General features: G+C 39.6%; 1 protein-coding gene across 1 annotated transcript in view; it reads right to left on the reverse strand.

The window, feature by feature from the left end:
- TOPBP1 (DNA topoisomerase II binding protein 1) overlaps positions 1-18,329 on the reverse strand; it is a 1,495,804-nt gene that overhangs the window by 552,194 nt on the left and 925,281 nt on the right. Inside the window, exon 16 of the mRNA XM_044066718.1 lies at positions 1,316-1,545. Within this exon, the coding sequence (XP_043922653.1) occupies positions 1,316-1,545 (230 nt within the window). The remainder of the gene's footprint in view (positions 1-1,315; positions 1,546-18,329) is intronic.

Raw genomic sequence — 18,329 nt, forward strand, 5'->3', positions numbered from 1 at the left:
TCTTGTTTGGCATCTACTTCTCTGACGTACAGGCCAACACTAAGGGACTCTGGCTAACAAAGTTCGCAGATGACTTTAAACTGGGAGCCATTATTGAATCCCCAAATGATGTAGATATTCTACAAAAGGGCCTTACAGAAACAGATGCTTGGTGCCAGAGCTATGGGCTCAAGCTTAATGCCAAGAAATGTATAGTTATCCCCTTTGGGAAAAACCATGCACCCATGAATTACCACATAGGTGGCAGTACACTAAACACCAAAAGTGTGATGAAAGACTTAGGGACACAGGTGGACAGTGGTCTTACCTTCGATAACTACATCGCCACAACAGTCAGGAAATCCTTCTATGTGGCACACCTCATTACCAAGGGCTTTTCATCCAGAAAAAAAAGGTCATTGTCCTGCTGTACTCATCCCTCATTAAACCCATTATAGAGTACAACGCCCCATTTGGTATGTACCTCACAAGACATCTGCAACAGCTGGAAAGGCGCAGAAATACCTCACTAAAAGAATCACAGGCCCTACGCTGACCATCTAAAAAAACTCCAGTTATACTCTGTGGCATATTGTCTACTCAGCGGCGATCTCTGCTTAATATACAAGGACATGTCAAACCATGAGCTGCTGGACATGCTCCACTTAAAGAAGTCCCAATCCCTCAGAGCCACACACTCCAGGGATCTAAACCTTGTCATCATAATGAACAAAACATGCTGGAGGGCTAGGTTCCTGACCCAGAGACTCCCCAGACTCTGGAACAGACTGCGCATACATGCCAAGCAGAGAGCCTCCTTGGCCCTCTTCAAAAGGAACCTTGACGACTGGATGGGAGATGGGAAATTCACCCCGGGATCACATCAACCGCCCTGCTAGATAGCGGCCTAGGGAAGTAAATATTGTGGGAAGAAATCTCCGTGGAATTGTTTGGCTAGGCTTGTATAGGCCCTAGAGCTGATAGTTTAGTACCAACCTATGAACAAAATAATGGAGACAGTGATTTTTATCAGATGGTAGCATCTATGAAAGGAATGGTGAGAACTAAGATCTTAAAGTGGCAAGAAGTACAAGTCAAGCAAGAAACCCTGGAGCAGTAGACAGAAGTGTCTTTCGGAATTCAAGGCCATTTTTTTATTTCTACACATAACTGGCACTTTTACATTTACACATACAGCCTTTTCTTCTTCCAATGGTAAAAACATTATGCAACATTTTACAGTTTTTATCAAACTCAGAATGTATCGATGAATATTCTAACAGCAATTGAAGTCACAGAGTAGCAAGCTAGTACTAATATAAATTTGCCACATTACCCAGTTCAGCCATTTGCGTGTCTGTTAAGGACTCCTTCATCTGATTAGCTTCATTTTCAGCACCCTTCACAGGACCATTAAGCTGTTCAGAGTATTGTGAAGGGCTGGAAGGCCACTGCAGGTTGTTGGCTAGTCTGGCTCTCTCCTCTCTGGCTGTGGGGTCATCCCAAATTATCTGCTCATTCTGTGACGGTTCTGTGTTGACGTCCATCACTGCTTGCCGGGATTGCCTGGGGAAAATACAAATAACAAAAGCAGACAGTTCAATACATGTTAATTGCAGAAACCCAAACAATTCTTTTTCAAGACAAATGTCTATACTGCCATTATTTATTTTGCTGTTGGGAAACTGCAATGCATTTCTAATTCTATGTTGACTGAGTTATACTGAATTCCAAGCTCTTAACGCTAATATATTTCTTATAAACATCACATTCAGTCATGCTTTGTATTCTTTGTAATATACATATAGTTATCTGCAAAAAAAGTACATAATGTGCCAGATGCAGCAATAATTTTTCTCAATGAAATGACTACTCTCACTGAAGACCAAACTTTAATTTATCATGAAAAATTTTGACACAAGCTAGTCAAATGGAAAAGTATTCCCTAAACCAGTCAGTGTACTGGCCACCATGGCTGCAAAACACAAAAAGCACGTATGATTTTTTTAGTGTTCAAGGAATGCACCCAAAATCATAAAGGAGCATTTTTCCAAGATTGGTAAATTCTAAAATAAACATGACAGACAAATGGACCAGGTAACGTCATCAGGAATAGGAAAGCTGATGCAACCCAGATCACTGACAGCAGATGGACTTGATTTCTAGAATATCTGACCTCTAAGAGGAGCATACCTTTTAAAAAGAGGTTTTTACAGCAGACAAAGTGCAGTAGTGTCATATGGTTCACCATGTACTACACTCAGTTTTGATACTGGAAGGTCAGAAGGCTATGAGTTGTGTTCCCACACCACCATGTGCTTTGTTTCATTTTCCAGTACTGATACTGCAGTGCAGCAGAAGGAATGAATTGTTAAACTGGAATCTTATCTACCTGAGTTGACAGTAGCTCAGGTAGATGTAAAAGCTCACAAAGTCCTTATTGAAAAGAGTAGCATAGCTATATTAATATTATTCGGTATATACACTTCAAAATTAAACTATTAGTTACAAGTCTAACAAGAAAAAGAAAACTTGACTCATAACTATGCTTATACATTATAAATACTTCTTAAAAGTTTCATTTCAACATGACCACATTTCACAGCTAGTTTATAATTTTCCCCATGATCAACTGTGCATCCTATATTTTAGGTTCATAGGCAGGTACTAGGCTATCTTCCCGAGGGCATTTATAAGCCTAGCCACAGTGTTCGGCTTTCGCTGCCCCATTGATTTATTAACTGAGCCTCTATCAAGCAGAGCCAATGAAGTGATCCCAGGGGTGTATTTTCTGTTACCCATCCACTCGTCAAGGTTTCTCTTGAAGAGTGTTAGTGAGGGGCCGTCTCAGTAAGGTGCTTTTGGAAGATGTCTGTGTCAGCTGGAGAGTCAATTATGGCTTCCAGTTTGCAGTCATCGGTGAACTTGGTTAGCCACACTCCTCCTGTGTTTGCCTGTACTTCTGAGAAGTATATGCCAAACAGTAGGGGTCCCAGGATCAAGCCTTGCAGGATACCACTTGTGACTGGTTTAGAGTCGGACCTGGTGCCCACTATTCTTACCGTGTAAGTTCTGTCTGTAAACCAGTTGGCAACCCATCTAATGATGTAAGGGTTTATGTTCAGGCTGGTGAGTTTTTCTGTAATACCAGAGTGGGAATGGTGTTGAAAGCCTTGGCCTTCCCTCATCTATGGCCTTGGTGACTGTCTCAAAGAAGTCAACCAGGTTTAGTAGGCATGATCTGCCCTTAACAAATATGAACTGGGTCAGGTCAAGTGTTTGGAGGTTCTCAATGTCTTTGTTAATGAGTTCCATGAAGATGAGCTCCATAGCCTTGCAGACCAGGCTAGTCAGGCTTATGGGGCGATAGTCACCAGGGTCAGTTGTGGCCCCTCCTTTGTGGAGGGAATAACCGTTGCTGTGTGCCATTCTATGGGCACGTAGCCTTGGAAAGGCTGAGGTTGAGCAGCGTGTTTAGGTGGGGGGAGTTAGTTTGTTCTGTAGTTCGTGCAAGACGCAGCCTGGGACACCATCTGGCCCCACTGATGCTGTCTCTTTGGCTTTTGAAAGGGCTGTTTTCACCTGTGCATCTGTGATTTCCGGGACACTACACTTTTCCGGTACTGCTGTGGGCCCTTTTGGGGGTGAGAGGGGGTGAAGTTTGCACTGAATCTATCTGCCAGGATGGTGGCAATATCAGTAGGTTCAGTATATTTTGTGCTATTTTGCACTAGCTCAGTGCATATCTGCGAGTTGCCACTTAGATTCTTAACATAGCTAAAGAATGCTTTGTGGTTATCTTTCTAATCCTTGGCTATTTTTCGTTCGAAGCTGGCCTTGGATGATTTTATGAGGTACCTTAGTTTTTTTACTGATACTGATTAGGGATGTCTTTCCTTCTTGGGATTTGCTTTTTTTCTGAACTAGTTTCCTCCTTGTTATTGCATAGCCTGTTTATGGCAGGGGTCCACCAGACTGGTTTCCTTCTCTTAGAGGAGTGAGTCTTGGTTTTGCTAGGGATGGCACGATCCATGCGCATCCTTGTAGGTGCTCATAGAGTGCATTTGTAAAGGTTTCTGCATCTTGGGCAGCATTATCCTTCAGTATGGGGGCTGTGAAACTTACCGCCTCTGTCTTAAGTAAGGTGAAGTTTGCTTTAGAAAAGTTTTTTTACTGTGGTTTCCTTAGTTGGGAGAGGTGGTGGGGTGTGGACATCCAGACGGATTAGTTTATGCTCTGATCTAACCAGTGACAAGCTGACCTCAGGTGTGGAACACCTGTTGCCCCTGTTGGTGATGACCAGGTCCAATATGTTTTCAACTCTGGTAGGGGAGTTTACCAGCTGATCCAGGGCATTTGAGTTGATGAATTCCAGGAAGCGCTGGGCCTGGGAGTTTTTACTCGAGTAGTTTTCCCAGTTAATGGTAGGGTAATTGAAATTGCCCAATATCAGGGTGTTCGGTAGGACCTTCATGTTTTCCAGTGTCTCCAGAAAGGTGGAGTGGTGGTCCTGGGTCATGGAGGTTGATCTGTAGCAGGTCACAATTTGCTTTGCAGATTTTCCCGATGTTAGCTGCACATGGATGATCTCAGAGGTATTATGCTGCACCACTAACCTGGAGGTGTAGGTATCCCTGAAGAATATGGATACACCCCGTCCTTTTGTGTTTCGGTCAGTGTTCTGTGGCAGAAACGTGTGGTATGAGTTGTAGCCCGGTAGTATTGGGGTGCTCTCTGGAGCCTTGCACCAGGTTTCAGTTACTGCACAGATGTTAACGTTCTCCATACTGAGTGCTTCGAGCACGTGCATTTTGAGATTTAAACTCCTGGCGTTGAGTAGCATAACCCTCAGTTTTTTGTTAATTTATTAAGACATCTAATACGATTTATGCTTTATTACTGGAGGTTACTATGGCATGCTAGCATTGTGCTTGTCTGCACCAAGTTGTTTTTAGTATAATAGTATGTACTATCTGCATAGCTGCACCTTGTTAACTAATATTCCTGTATATGTGCAGTGCGTAGACAGCTCATACTGGTGTCCAATTATTGCTATACAATTGTGGTGTTAGTGGTGGATAGAATCACATTAGAGACCCAGGATAGAGTGCTGCTCGCTATATTTTTATCTGTGACTGCATACCAGCCAGCCGAGGTCCCTTCTCACTGATGTGTTTTTCCAACTGGCTCAGTATCTGCATATACTAGTAATTGATTCAAGACATATTTTCCTGTATGCAGTAACTATTTGCTCAGTTTGTTTAGCAATCTTTATAATGCATCTTTACCATCTCAGAAATGCTTACTCCTCTCTGTAGTCTTCTTTTCTAGACCTAAGTATTCAGCTGCTGTACCACCTTTATCTTTTATCTGACTGGTGGATACATTGTTATAAGAAAAGCGCAGTCCGGGTCTGAACTGTCTGCAAACACAATAGTTTTCTTCACAGGCATACACATAAGGTACCTCGTGGTCTGGATTAGACCCGCTCTGCTCGGTCTCACTCCGCACCCTGCCCCCACATTCCTCCCACCCCAGTGGTGCTAACTTTAAAGCTCAATAAACCACACCCCCGTTCCACAACCTATCACTGATAGCCCATACTTCCAAGCACCACCCCTTCCTGCCACTAATCTTTCCATATTCCTAATACACAATCCTTAGCCAAGTGCTATGTTAACTATCAAAATGAGACCAGTAATGTTACTAATTCCAATAGTGTTCATTCCATATCTCCTCACCATCTAAGTAAATCAGCCCTACCTTGGCTTTCACCACCACTTATCCCAAACCAACTCCTACTTTAAATAAAACAGATCAACTCACAGCTCTCTACAAACCTGACTTTGCCACTCTTAATAACCACCAACTAACCAGACTATGGTCCATCTCCCCCAAAACCAGATATTATCATAAAATAATTAGCAAAGCCCTGAAACTAATAATTACTGTACAATACAGTCTGATAAGGGATGGAGACATCCACCCAAACCCTGGTCCTACCCCTCCCACAAGCTCCGGCTCCCAGCCCATTACCCCTTCTAACATTTGGCCAACTACAAGGACCCCTAAATCTCTCCTGACCGGTCACCTAAATATCAGGAGCATAAACAACAAGGTCCATAATCTCCCTGCCCTCTTAGCAGCCTACTCACCTGATGTGCTATGTCTCACAAAAACCTGGCTAAAACCAGGAACTAAAGACAATGAAGTTATCCCACCAGGGTACAACATACTCACACTAGACCGTAAGTCTAGGAAAGGTGGGGGAGTAGCAGTACTCTTTAAAAATACACTAGATGTCACATTAGCCCCACAACAACCTCCCTTGTTCAATAATGCTGAAACTCTCGTTATCAGACTACAGGTTAACAAATTAAATCTATATTCATTGCCTGCATTTATAGCCCCCCAGGCAATACAAATACCATAGAGGACTTCCTTCAATGGCTATCCAACATGTACCCCCATGACACTATGGTGTTAGGAGACTTTAATATTGATTGGAAAAAACTGTTCCTCTGAATCTCCCACAATCCATGTAAACCTTCATGGCTATACACAACTCATATCCTCACCCACCAGAATAAATAAACCCTACCACAAAGGTAGTATCCTGGACTGGATTCTTATCAACAATCATCCAAGATCTGTACAACATTGGTACCCTCCTATATCATCAAGCAAAGTAGATCACCACCACCAAATTCTCTATAAATCTATTAGAAATAACAAGAACTTCAAAACCACTGATTTTCAGAACGAACTCAAAGCATGCAATTGGGCCATCCTAAAAGCTCTTCCACTGGATGATGCTGTAGCTTATTTTAATTCTAAATTCCTTACCATTCTAGATTCCCACGGTCCTGTCCGCACCCATAGAGCCAAAATTAAAACTGCCCCCTGGGTCTCTAAAGTAACCAAAACCAAAATCATAGCAAGAAATAAAGCATGGGACAAATGGCGTACCTCAAAAGACCCACTTGACCATATTAAATTCCGGCAGCTAAGGAATGATACTAAGAAAGCCATATTGTTAGACAAAAAAACTTCTATCAACACCTTCAACAAAAACATCAAAACAATCCTCAAAAGTTTGGACAGGAGTAAACAAACTGCTCCACCCCGGACAATCCACCACTCCCTGCACCTCGGATCATCATCAGCTTTTGTAACCTAAAATCTCCAGAGGAAACTGCAAATGTCTAACAGTTTCTTCATTAAGACCATACAATCACTAGCCAGCCAACTGGCTCCCAGTGGCCCAATCAGGATTCCTCCTTGACCACTACCTCACTCTCCTTTAACTTCCAGCCTGCATCTACATCAACCATCAGATCTCTAATTTACAAACTAAAACCCACTACCTTAGCAGCTGATCTCCTCCCACCAGAATATCTACAGAAAGCATCAGATTCCATTGCAGACGCTATTTCTATTATTATAAACCGAACCTTGTCCGAAGCCACCATCCCCTCTATCTGGAAGGTTTCCCACGTTATTCCTCTCCATAAAGGAGGGAACTCTTTAGACCTCTCAAACTACAGACCAATAGCCATACTATCATCACTGGCCAAAATAATGGAAAATGCGTCCATAACCAATTAATGCACTATCTCACCCAGAATAAACTACTGGCCAACTCTCAGTATGGATTTAGGCCAAACCACAGCACCACCTCAGCCCTCCTGTCCTTCTCTAATTCCATTAACCTCAACCAAAACAATAACAAACTTAGCTCAGCTCTCTTCTTAGATCTCTCTTAGGCCTTTGATATGGTCAACCACCAACTTACTTATCCATACCCTGAAGAAACTGTCACTAAACTGTGCGATTAAATGGTTCCAACCTTATCTGTCTGACACACAACAAGCAGTATTATGGCAGAATACACTATCCATTCATCTACCCATCACATTAGGAGCCCCAAGCCTCCATACTAGGACCACTTCTCTTCTCAGTCTTTATCAATAAAATACCCACAATCACTCCCAAGGCCACCTGCATCCAACACACGGACGACTCCACTTTAATGTGTGCAGCCTCCTCGTCAACTGAGCTGATGACTCTAACCCAGAATAGTTTCAATGATGTTGAAAAACGGTTTGCAAACCGTCAACTTATTTTAAACCCCAACAAAACTAAGCTGCTAATTTTTTCCCCCACCTGTAAGTCCTCTTCAACATTCTTTACTATAAGATCCAACAATGGCACCCTTACATCCCCATATGTTCACACCAAACTCCTAGGGGTCGCAGTCAACAATACCTTAAAATATGATACTCATGTCAATCAAACCATCAAAACAGTCAACAAAAAAACTGGGTTCCCTCTACAGGATCAAACCTTTCCTCACTCCATTTGCAAGAACTTCTATCGCTCGCTCCACTTACTGTCTACCCTTCGCTATGCCTCCCCCCTTTTCACCAACTTCAATAGAACTATTCAAACTTGCAAGCTGTTACAACCATATTGCTAAATTTGCTACAGGTACAACCTTTAGGACCCACCACTGTATCAACTTAACTCAACTAGGTTGGCTTGAATGGACTAGTCTTCTCCAATACAACCAACTTATAATAGCCCACAAAGTTCTAAGCCACCCCGATAAGACATCAGCACTAAAGATTGTTAATCCCTACAGCAACCTGAGGTCACTGCGCTCTGCTGACAAATTGTTGGTCAAACAACTAAAAGTATAAATGTGGCTGGTGACTCTCTATTTGCCAACTCTGCAGGCAAAACATGGAACTGTCTACCTGCTGAACTTACTCTCCAGCCCTCTCTAACCCACTTCAAAAAAACCTCAAACTAACTTTCAAATGCACTTGTAATGTCCCTGCTCAAAACCTGACTAAAACCCACCTCCTGGTATTGGATATCTTGCCTAATTAAATCTGTCATTTGACTCTAAAATGTATATGACTTTGCTTTGTACCATATCTGGAGCTCGTTACGGGATAAAGTCCTTATCTGTGTGAAACCCTGTGTGAAACTCTCAGTTGCCTACCATGTTCTATAAATGTTTGTAACCTTAATGAAGACTATAAACTATGTTAATTTGTAAACGTTACTAATGTAATGTAATCTACTAACTTGGAGCTTTTCTCCCCGGGCCTCTGCTGAAAATGGACATATATCCAGTCGGACCATCCCGGTAAACAAATGTAAAATAAATAAAAAAATAAAAATAAATACATTTTTCACACCCACTGTACCATATACTACATAACTACACATACCTGTACATATACTAAACAAGGATCCCCCCCATATAACAGATTAGTGACATGCAAGATATTGACCCAATGATGCACCATGTTTGGCTTTTAATAAGTTCAGTTTTATTTATGTTTATCTCTATCAATTATACTGCACAATTTAATAGTATTATCAGTAGACCTTCAATTTTATTAATGGTGACCCCCTAATGCTTTTATTCTTTATTTTTTCTTAATTTTCGACAGTAATAACCTTTATTCTATTTTATTTTGGACATTTTTTAAGCAGGAGATTCTCCAATACTAAACATCCACACCTTTTTTAACAGAGTTTGAATAAGGTTAAATTGAATTTTATGTTCCCTTCTTTTGGATTTCGCCTAAGAATCACCCAATGAAATTCTTATTAATTCATTTTGGATGCCTTGGTTTTGGTCGGAAAGTGGTTGAGTTCCCTCAGTGAAAGACAATTTGAAGTTTGGGGGTTCATTGTTCATTTGCTGTGGCCAAAACAAATGAAGTTTCAATGGGTGTGAATCGCTGGTATTGTCGCATTGTATAGGAGGCATCTGTTATATAGTTATGCAATTTGATTGAGATACTGATCATTTGTTGTGCCCATATGTTTTGGGCATTTTTTTGAAACTTGTAATATGGTCTGAAGGCTTTTTGTGCGCTTGTGATTATCTCTGCTGGTGGATGCCTTGCCTGTTTGTGCACCATGGAGACACTCCAGGTTGTTGTTTTTGGAGTTTTTCTTTTGATACTTTGATTATATTGGACATATTTTTTCATTTTTGTTTTTATGGTTGAGTGCGCCTTGTGACCCCGATGTCCTTGAAGGTTTTTGGTTATTTTCCGATCCTCTTTTGAATGTAATGACATATTACTAATTTTGTTAGAGTGATACAGGATTATACCTCCTTTGGTTGATGGCAGTACTTTGATTTGGGGATAGATAAACCATTTAATACGGTCTTCTGAAAGACCCTTTGTCTTTTGGTGTTTTTATTCCATTCTTTAATATCGGCAACCTTTTTTGACGCAATTTTTTTGAGTGGGAGATCCATTGTGGTTTGGATTTGTTTTGCGTTTTGGCAAGATGGTATGATTCCCCTTTGAGGCATAGGTTTAATTATTAAGTGAATTTTTATTTTAGATTACTATTTGACATTTTTATTTATTATTGTTGGGGTTTTCAATGGCTTGTATTTGGTCAGTTTCTAGGTTTAGGATTTGTTTTTTTTTCTTAGCTAGCATTGTATCTCAATTGAGAGACTCCTACCAATGACTAGTCCACACCCCCCGGTTTACTATTGGTGGGACTAGTTTTTACATACCAGTTGAGCTTGACCTCCCTTAGAGCCACCACGCCCACAAGCATAGTAAAACACCCCTGATGTTTGTATCTCTACAACACCAATCAATGGTGAGCTATTCCCAAAACCACAATCAGACTCCTCCCCAGAATTATCGGTTTTGTAACTTAATATTTTTTGGAAGAGACAAAATGGGATTGAATAATATGTATTATATGTAAAAGGCCTTTTAAGGAAGTCTTCAGGATAGGATTTCTGTTTAGCTGAAAAGTGTCTTTTGGTACATTATCCCTTCGTCCTTCAGACATTTAATTTAAATTCTAATTCAGTACATACATTTTATATATGGTATATTCCTAATTCAATTAATTTATTATTTACTTACTAATCGGATAATTTTAGGATTTTTATACCCCCATTTTTACACTCACCCTCATCAATTCACACCCAAGTACCCACTCCATATATAGCGCTCAGTTTATTAAACTTTAAGGACTTAAATTATTACAGTTTATTTTTAGTCTTTTACATAAAACCTGCTTTTTGAACAGATAATGCAGCTGTTAAAAGAAAAAGGAGACATCATAAAGTTAAACTTCATTAGTTATTATTTTTATGATGCCATTTATTTAATACACAGCCCTATCTTTTTACAAAAGGATTCAAGACTGGTGAAACAAGTCTAGCACCTTGAACTGGATATTCATTAATTATTCTCAGTATTTTAATCACTTTTACATTTTTTGAGGGACCATCTTCTGATCTAGAAGAGGAAATATCATGATTGTTGCAACAATAACAGGGACTTTGATACTGCAAAAGGGAACAAACATGAACAATTTTTAATTGAGGGGAAGCTGAAGGTTAACAGCAAATTAATATTTGAACAGGAAGAGACTATATATTGGAAGACTGTTAACTTAATATTTTTATTATTAGTATTTTTAATTACTTTTTATCTCATTCACAAATCTACTGACACCCCTATTGGACAAAGTTAAATTTCATCACCAATCACCATCGTAAACCAATCCCACCTATCAGCATCTAGGCCTGGACTAGTAGGCCAATTATAAAGCAAGTTTATAAATCAGCTTTCTTAAGATTTGCAAATTTTTTTTATACATATGAGAGATTGATGTTTCCTTGACAAACCTGCCAAACTGCTTAAATGAATAAAATATTTTAAAGGAAAAAGGATAATACTCTATGGTCTTTAAGCCTAAGGTTCCACAGTGAAAATCTGGCCTTTAACGTTGGACACTGACTGTATTACTTGATGCTCTTCCGAGCTATAGATTCTTGCATAGAATCTTAAAACTTCAATTTTCAGTTATTTTACCGTATTAATGGTAACTTAGCAAGGAGAGCTTCAGGGGTGGATTCCCTTTATGGATTTATTTTGTGTTTACTCTTACCATACACTACACACAATACTTTATATCTTATCTACGTAATTTTTCATTTTTCTCATATATTCCATAAACAATCTATGTTCACATTCTTAAATCACTTCTATATTCTTATTTGAAAAGGAACCATCTTTCAAACTCTACTATATTCTTAGAATCAGTATATCTCATAGTTTTTCAGCATTATACATTTTACACGTTTCCATTTTTCTGTTTATATTTCATTGAGCTTTCGCTAATAGTTTCCCTAAGATTAATCTTCATAAAATACTTTTATTTCATATACATTTTTATATCTCTGCTACCTCTCTCATAGTACTAGTCTTCCTTCCACACATGTGCATTACTTTGGCATTTATTCAAACAATGTATTGGATAATACCCCTTTACCATTTTCTTTTAACTTTGCTAGCTTTCCTTACATCCACTTTTTCATTTTATCACTACGCTGCCTGATAGCTATATTTTCATAACTTTCTTTTTCCTGATCTTACTTCATCTAAAGCTCCTTGTACTTTTCCTACCAAACTATTTTCTCTCTTAATTACTTTATGTGATACGCAAAATAAACATAAGAAGCCAAGTACACAACTGGCTTAAGTTCGAACCAACCCCATTTTTAACAGTATAATACTCCATGATTAAGATTTAACATGGATTCCCACACACAAACATTATTTCTAATTATTTTTCCAGTTCACTTGAGAACTTACATGGATTAGAAACACCTTCTTCGCAAATGACATTTGGAAAGCACTCCACTTACTGATAATCTTTTCAATTTACATTACCTCTTTCATTGCTGCTTTACAACATCTAAACGCAATACCCACAATATTAATATTCGATTCAGAAAAATGTATTCCACCTATTTTAGTTACATCGCCAAAATCCCTGTTTTTACCTTTTAGACTAATCCTACATTTTAGTTCTTTTTCCACTTCTGCAAGCATTTAACTACACTTTACTCAATTCTTTAACAACAAGGTCATCTGCATATCTCAAGCATGCAGGTATTTTCACAAACTATTTCCCATTTGGCCAAGTCCATGTTTTCCTTATTTGTTAATGACGTGACTAAAACATTAAATGAACAACTGTGATTAACTGCTCTCAAAATCTATACTTCTGCCATTAACCAGACTTTTACCTTCACTCTATTGCAAGTTTTAAAACAAAAGTGTTCGCTAACACTGTGCCACATTCTGTCATGTTCTGTACTATCATATGCCTTTTCCACTTCACATGCCACCAATTTACATTCCCTTCCTTTTCACTTGACTCAGTCACTTCTAATTAATGTCAATGACTTTATGACATTATAAACACCACCGCACAACACTTGCTTCAATACCTTACCAAAACTTTGTGTAATTTTCACAAACATATCAGTATTTCCAAAAATCCAAGGTCACTGATACTTAATTTCTACCCCTTCTTTTTATATATACATTTTATTATTTCTTCACAAATTTATTTGTTCTGCATCTTATACTCAATTTGTTCATTCATTAATACTACTGTTACCATAGCTCCATAGTCATAACTTTAAAAAATTCCATATCTTATTCCATCAGGTCCAGAAAACTATTTTAAGCTTGATTCCTGTATTACTTTCATTTCTTCTAGAGTTACAATCCTTTCTAAATTTTGTTTAACGTGATTACCCCCAACATATCTACTGACCAGAATTCCTTTTACTATATATTTTCTTTACTCAGTCCATCACAACTTCCTTTACTTTCTTCTGCTCTTTATGTGGTTCACCCTTATTATCTAATATACTCCCGTGTCATTAATCTATCTTTACTTTTTTCAAGAAGTATAACTTCTTTTCTTTTAAGTTTTCAAAGAAATCACTGTGCATCATATCCCTTATTCTTTCCCACTTCTTACACTACTTCGCTTGTTCTTTTATAAATTCTCTGACATCTTTGACTAACACATTACCATATTCCTTTTGATTTTATATTCTGTTTTTCTTTCCACTACATCTCCATTATATGATATACCTTCTTATATTTCTCTCTGCAGTCTCCACTACTGACACACTTTTATAACAAGGTCTCACCGTATTAAGATCTTTCCAAAATTGCACAGTCACCTTTTGAAAATCTTAAGTTAGTGCACTTTCACCTGCTAACCTTTATCCATACCACACTATGGTTAGAAATGCATATTTTTTGCCACCTGTCTTTTCTTGCAGTTCCTCAGTAAATAATCCAATATCTATTTCAGTTTGCATCTCATCTTTAATATAACTCTAAATATAACTCGTATAACTTATTTCTAAATATAATGCATCATACTTCATTACATCTTCACACCTAAATTTATATTCCTCATCTGCTTTCTCATTTAGCAATAAAAATTTCCTATTAACTTTCATTGACTTTAAGGGAATTTACAATTCAGTAAGGAGATCAAAAGTACTTTAAAAAATTATATACATGCTATTAAGAATACAAAAATAAAGACAAAAGAGGAGAAATATTTGCTGAATTTAAAAACAAAACATTCTAAGAGTTTACATCTAGATAACACTTCAATAAAAATTATTTCAAATTTAGTTTTATGAAAATAAATATCAAACATTCTCTGAAGTAGCAGATAATCTTAAACATTCAAATGCTTCAAATTAGCATTTAATAAACTACGAGCCAAATATAATAAGGCACCAGGAATAGATGAAAATATTCCAGATGTATAAAATACATTTTCCTAAAAACACTATTTTTCAAGAAATTCCAATGGCAATCCAATGAAATACATATTTTATTTATTTATTTTACTTATTTTACATTTGTTGACCGGGAAGGTCCAACTGGATACATGTCCATTTTCAGCAGAGGCCTGGGGAGAAAAGCTCCATACAGAAATCAATAAGACAGAAAGTACAGTTGTGTACACTTACCATAAATGTAGATGTTCGAATGTATTCACTGTTGCAGTCCTCACATATGGGTTATCCGGCTCCAGGTGCCCTCAGTCGGCCTGAATACCAAAGTCCTTGGTATACGATGTCTGCTGCCGCCGGTTGTAAAACTGCTGTCAGAACGTCAGGTATAAAGGAAGGCAGCCAACGCCATTTCCTCAGTTTTTCTTGCTTTAACTGTCAGGAGCCCCCAAAAGAAGGCTAACCCAGGAAGGCAGCACCCTGGACACGTCATACAAAAAATAAAAATATATATAGTCTGTGCCTTAGGAAAAAAGGGGGAATGGAGGGTGGGAAACCAGGACTACAACAGTGAATACACTCGAACATCTACATTTATGGTAAGTGTACACAGATGTACTATGTTCTTCGTGTTTCACTGTTGCAGTCCCCACATATGGGTTGATTCCCAAAGCCCAGGAAAAAAGACAAAGGGTGGAGGACGGATCACAGATTAAGGGTTGCTAAGAAGGCCCTGCAAAACTGCAGAGGCAAAATCAGCCCTGGATTTAGAAAACAAAGGTAGATTGTAATGCTTTGTGAAAGTATGGACAGAAGACCAAGTAGCTGCTTCTAGAAAGTCCTTAGTAGGCACACCTCTCAGAAAGGCTGCAGAGGTAGAGGCTGCTCTAGTAGAATGGGTCCTAATACCCTGAGGGGGAAACTTCCCATGCTGCAGGTAACAAAAGTGAATACAATGAGCAATCCACTTGGAGATGGTTTGTTTTGAAACAGCTTTACCCTGAGCCCCAGGAGCAAAACTAACCAACAACTGTTCAGATTTTCTAAAGGATTTAGTCCTAAGTAAAATCTCAGCTGTCTATGCACATCAAGAGACTGCAGAATCCTTTCCCCTTTATTTTGGGGATTGTTGAAAAATGTAGGCAGGTGAATAGACTGGTTAAGGGTTAAACTGGAAACTACCTTAGGCATGAAAGAGGGATTAGTTCACAGAGAAACTCGGTCTGAGTGAAAATAATGAAAGGTTCTACTGCCATTAAGGCTTGCAGCTCAGAAACCCTTCTAGCTGAAGTAATGGCTAAAAGGAAAGCAGTCTTCCAGGATAGAAACTTCAAATCTGCAGAGGCAGCTGGTTCAAAGGGAGGCAATTAAGTTTTTCCAGGACAAAATTAAGATCCCAGGCAGGGGTAGGAGCTCTTCTGGGAGGTCTAAGATTACTAGCTCCCCTCAGGAAATGTTTCATCAAGGGGTGAGAAAAAATGGGTTGCTCAAAAAGAACAATGAGCCGAAATTGCAGAAGCATGAATTTTGATTGAAGAAAAGGAAAGTCCATCATTAAGCAGTCCTGCTAGGTAGTCAAGAATGAGGGAAAGAGAAGGATGAGAAGAGTTTTCTCCATTAGCCAGCATCCAAGGGCAAAATCTCTTCCATTTATCTGCATGGAATTTTCTGGTGCTAGGCCTCCTAGCCTCATAAAGAACTTCCACCACCTGTTGGGAAAGATTTAAAGTATTAGCCAGGCAGTTAAATGCAGAGTTTGAAGATGAGGATGAAGGAACTTTCCCCCTCCCTGAACCAACAGATCTGGTACCAGGGGAAGATGCCAAGGATGAGCCTGTGAAAGGCTGCGAAGGAGGGGATACCAATGCTGTCTGGGCCAATCTGGTGCTATCAGGACAACCTGTGGTTTTTCGTCCCTTATCTTTAGTAGCACTCTGGGAAGAAGAGGCAGAGGAGGGAATGCATAAACTGAGAGATGTGTCCATGAGAAGGACAACACATCCACCCTCCAAGCTTTGTAGTGAAACTCCCAGGTGCAGAAGGTTGGAAGGAAAGGATTGGTGTGAGAGGAGAAAAGATCCACTTGTGGGGTGCCCCAATGATGAGTGATGCGATGGAAAATGTCCTTGTTCAGTTGCCACTCGTGAGTATCCAGAACATGTCTGCTCAAATGATCCAAGGAGTTTAGCCTCCCTGGGAGATACTGGGCTATTAGATGTAAGCCCATGGATGCTGCTATGGACCATAGCCTCATGCCTTTTCTGCACAAGGGGTAAGAGTGAGTCCCCCTTGCTTGTTGATGTACCACATGACTTTGGTATTGTCTGTCCTGATCAGCAGAGTCCCAGGGTAGAGTAGGTCCCTGAAAGCCAGCAAGGCCTGCTGCACTGCCATCAATTCTAAGTTTATGTGCAGATGTATCTGCTTGTTGCTCCAAGTCCCCTGTATGCCCCTGCCCTCCAGATGAGCCCCCCCATACAACATCTGAGGCGTCTGTGGTGAGTCTGGCTGGCAGGCAGTGGGCAGAAAGGCAGACCCTTGTTCTGAGAACAGGCTGTTGCCCACCAGAGGAACTCCATTTGCAGACAGGGAATCAGGGGAAGAATCAAGTCTAAGCCCTGTGTGTGTTGACACCAAAGATTCTTGAGGTACCACTGAAGTTTTCTCATATGCAGTCTTGCATTTGGGATCATCAAAATACATGAAGCCATGAACCCCAGTGCTTGCAGGAATTGCCTTGCAGAGAGCTGGGTCCTGCTTGCCAAGTTCATGAATTTATTTATTTATTTAAATTTGTTGACCGGGAGTGTCCGACTGGATGTGGGTCCATTTTCAGCGGAGGCCCGGGGAGAAAAGCTCCACAGTAAAACAGACAGTAGTTACATTGGATTACATAGCGATTAACAATTTAACATAGAAATTACTTACAACATATTTACAGATGAAGAACATAGTACATCAGTAGACAACTAGAATCTTTATCTGTGAAGTACATAACAGGCATTAACAAATGTAACAATGAGAAGTTCCTGCGTATAATAAGTACTAGGCTTATGAGCATCTGAGCTTGCTATAATCAAGGCAGTTAATGGAGTGGAAAGAAAGGTAGTAGTTGGATGTGGTGGATGATATTAGAGTGGGAGTTGCAAGGGCATAGCCAGCATGGTTTTAGGTGAGCTTTTAATAAAGTTTTGAAGTTGGTGCATGATGGTACGGAGGTAATTGTGGGTGGGAGTGAGTTCCATAATTTGGCTATGACGCAAGAGAATAGTGCTTCACCAGCAGAGTTATTGGCTTTAGTGATCTGCAAGTGATTTTTGTTGCTGGATCTTAGTGGTCTGGTGGTGCGATAGGGTTGGAGTAGATTCTGGAGGGATGGGACATTTAGTGGATGGTTTACTAGTTTGTCGGCGAGTGAGAGTTGATACCACTGAAGGAGGTGAGGGAGTTCAAGCCAGCCCAGTTTAGCAAGAGAGAGACAGTGGTGACTACGGTAGGATGCCCCTGTGGCGAATTTGGCGATTTTGTTGTAGCAGGTCTCTAGCTTGTTTAGATCACATCGCTTTAGGTTGGTATATACTGGAGAGGCATAAAGTAGGGTGGAGATAAGGTGGGAATTTGCTATTGAAATCTTTGCTGCTTTGGTGAGAAATTGTTTATTTCTGTATAATGCTCCTATTTTTTTGTGGACTTTTTTTATGGTCATGGATATGTGAATGTC

Source organism: Protopterus annectens, chromosome 3.part1 (genome assembly GCF_019279795.1).
Source record: "Protopterus annectens isolate FY-2018-M chromosome 3.part1, PAN1.0, whole genome shotgun sequence".
NCBI classification, from domain to species: Eukaryota; Metazoa; Chordata; order Ceratodontiformes; family Protopteridae; genus Protopterus; species Protopterus annectens.